This window comes from Acanthisitta chloris, unplaced genomic scaffold (assembly GCF_000695815.1).
Source record: "Acanthisitta chloris isolate BGI_N310 unplaced genomic scaffold, ASM69581v1 scaffold38098, whole genome shotgun sequence".
Taxonomy (NCBI): Eukaryota; Metazoa; Chordata; class Aves; order Passeriformes; family Acanthisittidae; genus Acanthisitta; species Acanthisitta chloris.
This window is the reverse complement of record NW_008687118.1, coordinates 1,311-10,535: the sequence shown is the minus strand read 5'-3', so window position 1 is coordinate 10,535 and position 9,225 is coordinate 1,311. Positions and strand designations below refer to the sequence as shown.

Sequence of the window (9,225 nt, the reverse complement as noted above, 5' to 3'; positions counted from 1 at the left end):
GTGGTGTGCGGCACCAGGAATCTCTTCAAATCAGAGTCTCTCCTGCTTCATGGGCAAGGGCATAGCCTCCTGGGGCCGTGGCCTCCTGGCCAGGTCAGGGCAGCCTGCTCTCTTCAGGCCTTGTAGGGACCTCTGGGCTGATGAGGTGCTGACAACATTCAATTCTTTGTCACGACAGCCTATCTTTTCTGGTGTTTTGTGTATGTATTCCGGTAAAACTTGCGACTACTTAATCTTTCTAGTATTTCCTCAACTATTTTTCTGGGCCTCTCATTATCCCTGTGCTGCCTCCTCCCCGGTCTGGGCTGTCCAGCATCAGGCACTGTGTGATAGATCCCTCTAGGCTGGGTTGGGTGTGTTAGGGCTGGATTTTTGTCTGAGTAGTAAGTTTCCCTTCCTTTAGGTTGACTGTACAGCGAACTCAAATACCTGTAACAAGTATGGAGTCAGTGGATATCCCACCCTGAAGATTTTTCGGGATGGAGAAGAGGCAGGAACCTATGATGGGCCCAGAACAGCAGGTAAGAGCTGGTCACAGCCTCTGGCTTGCTTTTTGAGGGAGGCCCAGGGGCCCAACCTGGTGTCCAGGGACACAGTGGAGGTACACACACACACAGTCTCCCTTGCCCTTTCTAGAGCTGTTTGTGCTGAATGTTTGTTATCCCTTAAAGCTGCCCTTTAAAGGTGAAGGTTTCCACATTAGCTCCTGGTTCCCAGGATGCCAGACAGTTCCTGTGTGGTGGGAGCTCTCCAGTTCACATAGGTGTTGTGTGGCAGATGTGCATGGATTCTGCAGGAACAGCTTTTGGAGTTTGGGAAATTCCTTCTGGAATTTTGTGTTGATGCCTTTAACTGTTCTACTTTGTTTCAAGATGGGATTGTCAGCCATCTCAAGAAACAGGCAGGACCTGCTTCAGTGGCTCTCAGTTCCATGGCTGAGTTTGAGAAGTTCACTGGGGACAGAGATGCTTCTGTTGTGGGTGAGTAGAGGCAGAGTGGAGGTTGCTGGGCCCTGGGGCTCTGTGAAGGACCAGGGACAGTGCCACAGGCTGTGCCAAGAGAAACTCACATGGACACCAGCAAAAAAGCTGTTGATAAAGAGAATGATAAAGCCCTGGAATGTGTGCCCAGAGGGATTTCAAAACCTTCAGCCTGGGAGGCTTTCACAACTCAGCTGAACAAAGCTCTGAGCAACCTGATCTGAGTGGAGCTGGTCTTGCTTTGAGCAGGAGGTTGGCTCAGGGGCCTCTGGGGATTCCTTCCAAACCTTCCTTTTTATTCCCAGCACTCTGGCTGTGTCACAGCCCCGCCACAGCAGTCTGGCTGTGCCAGTCATCCTGGCACAACAGTGTGTGTTTGCCAAAGGCTGTTGCTCTCTTGGCTGGCTGACAAGTAGCTTTGGGTTGCTGGAAGGTACATTGGGGGCTCTGATGGCCTCAGATGATTGTGACCGTGGTTACAAGTGGCAGCAGCAGATTCCTTCTGTGCAGATCAGGTGTTGTTTTATAGATGTAACAGGATGAGTATTGGTTAGCATTCTCAAACTTACTGCCAGTAAGTGCCGCTGGCAGTTGTTACCACTGGCAGTGTCACATGGTCACCACTGGATGTGTGGGTGCTCAGGGGACAGCTGCCCTTGGCTAAATGAACAAGCTGGGCAGCTCTTGAGTTGCTGCTGGGAGGGAGGGAGTGCAAGGAGGTTCCAAAACATGGGAGAGAAGCTGTCAGAGGTGAAGGTCTGAACATGCCCTGGAGGACTGGATTTGGGAGGGATCTCCCAGTGCATTGTAGAGAATGATGAGGGCTGCCCAGGGAGTGTGTCTGTGGCTGCTCAAGGTCACCACTTGCCCTTCTGCTGCAGGATTCTTCAGGGATGCCTCTGGGGATGCCTACTCAGAGTTCATGAAAGCAGCCAACAGCCTCAGGGACAACTACCGCTTTGCACACACCTCCCAGGAGCAGCTGGTGAACAAGTACGAGGAGGATGGAGAGTAAGTGCCTGAACACAGAGAGTTGTTATTGAGGCATTTGGAACACGTTCATGGATTACAGTTGTTAACTGGGTTCACTTTCTGAATATAGCTCAAGGTCTGGTTCTTCTCCTGCTGGCACTGATGTATCTTTTATCTCTTTTGGGCTGAGATAGAAAGGTGCAATGGGTTGCAGGCTCTGGAGGATTAATGTCTGCCTCTGGCTGGGAAGTATCTCAACAGAGGTGTTTTCCTTCCTCATCATTTGTTGTGGGGTTTGTGATTCTCACTGCGACCTGTCTGCAGCATGGAGAAGGCTCTGACAGGTACATCTAATGCAGTAGTGCCCAGTGTTGTTTGAGCTATGAATGGTGAGTGGGGATGGTCACTGGACATGGGGGTCTTGCCTCATCTGGCTGCTGTCCTCAGACTCCCAGGGACCTTTGAGGTGATTCACCACACCTGCTTCCCCACAGGGGAATAGTCTTGTTCCGTCCTCCACGCCTGGCCAACAAGTTTGAGGAGAGCTCCGTCAAGTACCCAGAAGACAAAATCACCAGTGGAAAGATCAAGAAGTTCATCCAGGAGAACATGTGAGTGATTTATCACCAGTGAACGTGATGGACTGCCCCTGGTTGGCTCTGCCCTGTCAGAGCTTGTTTACCCAGCTTGCATTCCTGGTGTCCCACTCCCTTTGGGGACACCTCCCCAACATCCTGGCCTGGCTGTTGGCATACATTCTCCATATTCTCCCAGCCACACTTCTGTTTAAAAACTGAGCCTGTGAGAAGTGTGCCAACTTTGGCCTTATTTAGGTCAGCTCTAGCCATGATGTGTCTGGAGACAGAGGTTTGACTCAGAATCACCTGGTGCAGGAACGAGCACAGTGTTTGTTCCTGAGGCCTGAGTGGTTCCTGAGTGGGAAACAAGTGTGCTGCTTGGAACCCATTCTGGGGTGGTGAGCTCTGCTGAGACCTCTCTCATTGACAGCTTTGGCATCTGCCCACACATGACTGAAGACAACAAAGACTTGATCCAGGGCAAGGACTTGCTGGTGGCTTACTACGATGTGGACTATGAGAAGAACACAAAGGGATCCAACTACTGGCGCAACAGGTGGGGGTGGATCAGCCTTGCACTGTTCCTGCTTGGGTGGGTGACAATCCTCTGAAGCCCTGCCTGCTTGCCCTTGGATCCTGCTCCTCAGGAAGTTGGGCCTTCCCCACACACTGCCTCGCTGCCATGGTGTCCTCCATGTTCCGCAGTACCTAAGACCCCAGGGACACACTGGCAGGGTGGAGGGTGAAAGCACACAGCATTTGCCTCACTCACCACAGACACAAGCTTACTCCTTTGCTTCTCAGCACCATTTCTACAGGACTTGGCTCTGCAGAGCACCTTCTGCCACCAAGTTCCTCGTCCCATGCACATGTCAGCTTGAAGGGGTTATGATGTGTGGAAGAATGTGTTCCAAGAAATAATGCTTCGGGGTTTTGTTTGTTATTTTTTCCCCTCAGAGTTATGATGATTGCAAAGAAGTTCTTAGATGCTGGCCACAAACTGTCTTACGCTGTTGCTAGTCGGAAAACCTTTGGCCATGAGCTGCCTGAATTTGGTCTGGACAGCAGCATGGGCGAAGCCCCGGTCGTGGCCATCAGAACTGCCAAGGGAGACAAATACGTTATGCAAGAAGAGTTCTCGTAAGTTTTTGGAACTTGGTAGTGTTGAATCTCACTTTGGACTTTGGCCTGGAGGTCTCTGACCAGATCACACTTGGTTAGCTTGGAGGAAAAAAGGAAAGTTGGATGCTCTAGCTGGAGGAAGTGATTGCTGGGTCAAAATGGCTCCTGTGTTCTGCTCTCCAGGGAGCTCACAGCCCCTCCTGTTATCCAAAGGGGGAGGATTTAATTCAAGATACTGAAGTGTCTGGTTAGGAACTAGGATGTATTAAAGGGCAAGGGAAATAGTTAGACCTTTCCTTTTGGGGAAAAAAAAGAAACTTGAGGGTGCTGGAAGGCCTAAAACTTTGAATGGGATGTGCATCCAGCCTTCTGTCAGAGCTCTTAAGGGCATCCTTGCACTTATTCTGGGATCTACTAAGCCAGTCCCAGACTAGTGCTGTCAGAGATGCAGCTGGCATCTGTTGTGTGGGTGGAAGGAGCTTAAATCAGCCTTGAAAGTTTTCCCCTCCCATGCTATGTGTGTGATGATGGCTGTAATGTCACTTTTCTTTCAGCCGTGATGGAAAGGCTCTGGAGAGATTTCTGCAGGATTACTTCGATGGAAACTTGAAAAAGTACCTAAAATCAGAGCCTGTCCCTGAAAGCAACGATGGCCCTGTGAAGGTGAGTGTGTGTGTGTGGATGCAGAGACACTGCCCAGCAGCCGCTTCCAGCCGTGTGCCACCATGGAATGCTGTGAGTGTGCCATGGCGGCAGCTCGAGGAGCTTCTGCCGTGATGGATGGAGGACTTACTCAGTCCCTTGTTGCACTGCAGCTTTCTGAGCCAAGGGAGGCTGTGGCCTGCAGTTTGGGTTCTGCTTTGTGCTCTCAGCGTGGTAACTGCTGCTGGAGCATGATAGTGATGTGCTTCACAAGTGCAGCAGCATCTGAATTCCCAGGGATCATGCAGACCTCTTGGCTAGTGCTCTCTCGTGGCTCTGGTTGTGACTGCACTGTTTTAAGGAGCTCCATGTTCATCTCGTCCTTGAGGGCTAGTATCATGCCTCCCTTTCATCCTCCCAGGCAGTTCTGCCCTGAGCAAGAGCATTCTCTGGCCTGGCTTTATGACGAGGGCCTTTTACAGGAGGGGATTCATGGGAGTCACACCTGGGGATGTGGGGATGGGGATGGCCTTAGCTGATCCTGCTAGGCTGACTCCCCAGCTTGGAACTTTCTGGGGTTAAAGAGAAATGGTTTTGTCCTCCTCCTGTGAGGAGATCATCTGCAAAGCTCACTTGCAGGTAGTGCTGGTGCCTTGTGGCAGGTTTCTACCTGCAGAGTGAGGATAAGGAGTGCTGTGTTTGGATGTTTTCCTGCTCACTGTGTGGGTGCGGGAGGGCCAGGATTAGGTGGAGTGTGTGGAGCGTGTCATGTCACAGCCTCACCCCTGCCTTGGAAAGAACTGACAGGTGTGATTGGACCTTGCAGGTGGTGGTGGCTGAGAACTTTGATGAAATTGTTAATGCAGAAGACAAAGATGTCCTGATAGAGTTCTACGCACCATGGTGTGGCCACTGCAAGAACCTGGAGCCCAAATACAAAGAATTGGGGGAGAAGGTAGGTCTAGGATTCCTGACTCCCTGACTCAACTGCCCAAGTTCCTTTTTGGATCTCTTCCCTCTGCATGATGAGGGTCTCCCCTGTGGTGAGGGATGGTGAGGTGACATCCTCTGGCACTGCTGGGTTCTGGTATCTGGGATGGGTTACTGATGGGGTCTTTCTACCCACAGCTCAGCAAAGACCCCAATATCATCATTGCCAAAATGGATGCCACAGCCAATGATGTGCCTTCTCCCTACGAAGTTCGAGGGTAGGTCTGACTGCTGTGACACCTTGTGTCAGGGGATGGGTCAGGCTCTGTTTGACCTCAGCCACAGCACAAGAGCTAGAAGAGCCTCACAGGGAGGGCATGTGTGGGGATTGCCACAGGACTGCCTGACAATGACTTGCTGTGGAGAAAGCAAAAGTGAAAACAACGGACACTGATCTGCCTGGCTTGTCCAGGATCCTGGTGTCCTGGTTCTGCCTGGAGGCCTGTTCTGCTGCTTTGGAATCTGCTGTGATGCTGTTCCTGGCAGTGTGAAAACAAAGCTGGGCTCACTGTTCTGAAAGCAGTTCAGCTAGCAGACTTGCACCTGTGAGCTCAGGCCAGGTCCTTGGAGGCCACACCCTGCTGCCTCAAGAGCTGCTGGAGCCGAGCCATGTCAAACCAGGACAGTGTGGGGTGCGAGTCCTCTCAGTGGGGCTGTCTGACAGAAGCATGTCAGGAGCTCAGGTGTGTCCTCTCTCTCCCCAGCTTCCCCACCATCTATTTTGCTCCAGCTGGCAAGAAGCAGAGTCCAAAAAAGTATGAGGTGAGTAGTTTACTGTTCTTGTTGGTTCGTAAAGAAGTGAAGAGCATCCATGTGTCCAGATCACACCAAGCCTCTCTGGAGTTGGGGGTCGTCCTGTTACCCTGGGAACACCTGGTGGTACCTGCTGGGAGCATTGTGCTGTGTGATGCAGACCCTGGGGAGAGCTCTGCTTGCAGCCACCTGGGGCTCCTGCCTGGCATCTGAACCCCCCTCAGCAGAGGGGAAGCCCCCGAAGGGTACAGGCCCTGCCTCACTGCTGTGTGCTCTTTGCAGGGGGGCAGAGAAGTGAGTGACTTCGTCAGTTACCTGAAGAGGGAGGCAACCAACACTCCCCTGCTGCAGGAGGAAGACAAATCCAAGAAATCCAAGAAGAAGGTGAAGGAGGATTTGTAAAGTACCCAGTTGCCATCTTGTCAGGATGAGCTCTCTGTGAACTGGGGAAGCACAGGGCAGACTGGGGCCAGTTCTGGGCTGTGGAGAGCCAGTGGCCATGTGGGCCAAGGAGCCCCAGCTGCTGTATCTAGTTCTGTTTAATTTCCTGCCGTCTCTTAGCTGCACTGTTGTGGGGCTCCCCAGGCTGGTTTGTTTTGTGGTTTGGGAGGGGGTGGGGGGTACAGTTATTTTCTAATTTTTTTTGTACATTTGGAGAAGTGAAACAATAAAATGACCCCCTTAAGACCAAGGTCCCTGTCCTGGGGTGACCCATCACACCTAACACTGAGGTACTGCTCTTTCTGGGCAGCAGCTTCCTGCTGCGAGTGAAATGACTCACTTTGTGAACCCTCTCTAGTCTGTTCCTAACTAATAGCTCATCCTTTAGCCTGTTCTCCTTCCTCAGCTACCAGAGTCCCTCCAGAATGCAGCAGCAACAACTGTCCCAGTGTGCTGGGCTTCATTTACACACACTTTGGGCTTGGGGACCCTGGTCACAAGTGCCTTTTCAGTCTGTGTTCTGCCCCAGCGAGTTCAGAGGTACTTGGTGCTCACAGTGACTGTTCTGTTGGAGCAATGCAGGCACATGCAGCAGGCTTGCATGGGGCCTGCTCACCAGCAATAAACCAGCTTTGAAGCTGGTGCAGAAGTAGTCAGGTATAGGGGGAGGAGTGCTACTACCTACAAGACTCTACCCAAACACAGTGGGGCCAGGGCTGAAGGTGTTTCTCACAGCCACGTTTGGCTGTGGTGAGGGCAGTTAAGTGTAAGATCATTCCTTCTCATGGCAGAAAACAGGCTGGTAGCTGTGGGTTTCCCTGGAGGAGGGAGAGGAGTAGACCCTGTGCTGTGGTTGGGTGGTGTGGGCTGTGACAGACCTGGGTACAGGGTCTCCTGCTCTCTGGAAAGGAGTGAGACAGGCTGACCAGGGAGTGGCTGTTGCCCTGGCTCTGGATTCTCAGGCTGCATGGGAGCTGAAGTGAGGCTCAGCAGACTCGGGGCACTGCTGTGTGGCAGCAGTTACCATGGCAAGAGCCAGAGCTTGCTCTCTCTGGATTCCTCCCCCACAACTCAAAGGCTGGGTACCAGTTATTTATTGCTGCTGGAACCCTCTAGGTACAGCAGCTCATACAAGGCTTAGCACATGGTTCTCTGGCTACAGCAGCTGTGCAGTAAAACAGTTTCTTCCACAGCTACATCAGTATCTCAAACTACATCTGCTTCCTGTGCTCTGCTGCTGTGGCAGGTGCTCTGCATCCCAGTGCAGGTTTTGAGGCACCGTGGGGGCAGCATGTGGTGTCCAGTGGTGCTGCCCCTCAGGCTGCAGGCGCAGCTGCAGGGGACAGGACCACACCAGGCTCTGCTGACAGCTACCCCTGCAACACCACACGGGAGTGCTGCTTCCCGTCCTGACCCCACTGCCCATCAAGCCCCAGCCTGGCACTAAGCCGAAGCTCATCACCTGCTGCCCCAGGCCAGTGCCACCCATTGCATCCCACTGACCAACCCAAGCACAGTTGGATTGGGATCAACACCTGCTCTGCCGCGGGGCTGCTTTGCAGGGGTCACAGACTCCCACAGCAGGGCAGCTGCTCTCCCAGGCACAGAACATGAGTTTCTCCTGGATGCTTCCTATGCTGTCCAGCCCACCCAGCCCAAGCCCAGGGGCAGGATGATACGAAAAGCCTTATAAGGATGATAACAAACGCCTTAGCCCAGTCCAGCCCAGCCCAGCCTGCTCTCCTGGACCCTCCCAGGAAGGCTCGGCAGGATGAGCACCCTGAACAAGCAAGGGAGGAATGAGTCTGCCCCAGAGTGTCTCCAAAGGCCCAGCTGCTGGCTCCACCACCACTTGGCATGCCCCTATGGGGACTGGGAGCTCAGGGTAAGATGAGTTCCGGGAGAGCACTGGGGACTTTTAGACTCTGAAGCACTGGGCTGCTCCGCCAGGGCCGTTGCGGGCCACGATTTTTTTTTGGCTGCACCACCACTTGGGATGCCCCTATGGGGACTGGGAGCTCAGGGTAAGATGAGTTCCGGGAGAGCACTGGGGACTTTTAGACTCTGAAGCACTGGGCTGCTCGGCCAGGGCCGTTGCGGGCCACGAGGAGAGCAGGAGCGAACCCGATGGGTGGGAGCTGTCACGGGGGCAGTGGGTCTGTGCCAGACCGTGCCCGCAGCCCCACCACTGGGCACCGGGACGGGTGACCTCAGGCTCAGCGGGGAACTGTGATACAAAGAAGCTAAAAAGATTAATCAACGATGTACTGGAAGTTGCTTACTAAACAATTGGCACTGCCTGCTTGTGCTTGCGCCACACTGACATGCACACTTCCAAGGGAAAGGATACTGACCAGAGCTAAGGGGGAACTGATAAGAGGAGTAGGCCCCAAGGAAAGAATTTAAGGAAGCACTGGCTGGGTAAACAAAGTAGGCTCCAAAAGGCAATTAAGGGCCTGTTGAGTGAACAAGGGAAGAAATAAATCAAGACAGTAGCTCACAACAGGGTGTTACCTTACCAAATGTATAGAACACTAAATTTAGGATTGCTTTAGCTTATTAACACACAAGAGTGCTGGGTTAGAAAAAACAAGTATTATGCGCATGTGCAAAGGGATGAGGTGAAAAGTTTAAGCTGATGATGACTACTAGCCTTCCTCTTGAAGACCCCTGCCCACAACCACCTGAAGACACTGTGCAAGCGCAAACGCACGGAAATGAGTTTAGAGCTCATTATAATACGAAGC

At 52.6% G+C, this 9,225-nt stretch overlaps 1 protein-coding gene across 1 annotated transcript; it reads left to right on the top strand.

The window, feature by feature from the left end:
• Positions 1–403: 403 nt before the first annotated feature.
• On the top strand, positions 404–6,728 carry PDIA3 (protein disulfide isomerase family A, member 3; the record flags this gene model as incomplete). Its single annotated transcript, XM_009080476.1, has 11 exons — positions 404–521; positions 873–980; positions 1,862–1,991; positions 2,447–2,563; positions 2,961–3,086; positions 3,488–3,670; positions 4,207–4,315; positions 5,121–5,249; positions 5,423–5,502; positions 5,989–6,046; positions 6,320–6,728. Coding segments are annotated over 11 exons (1,278 nt in total), but the record flags the coding sequence as incomplete, so codon positions are not given.
• Between the last annotated feature and the right edge of the window lie 2,497 nt (positions 6,729–9,225).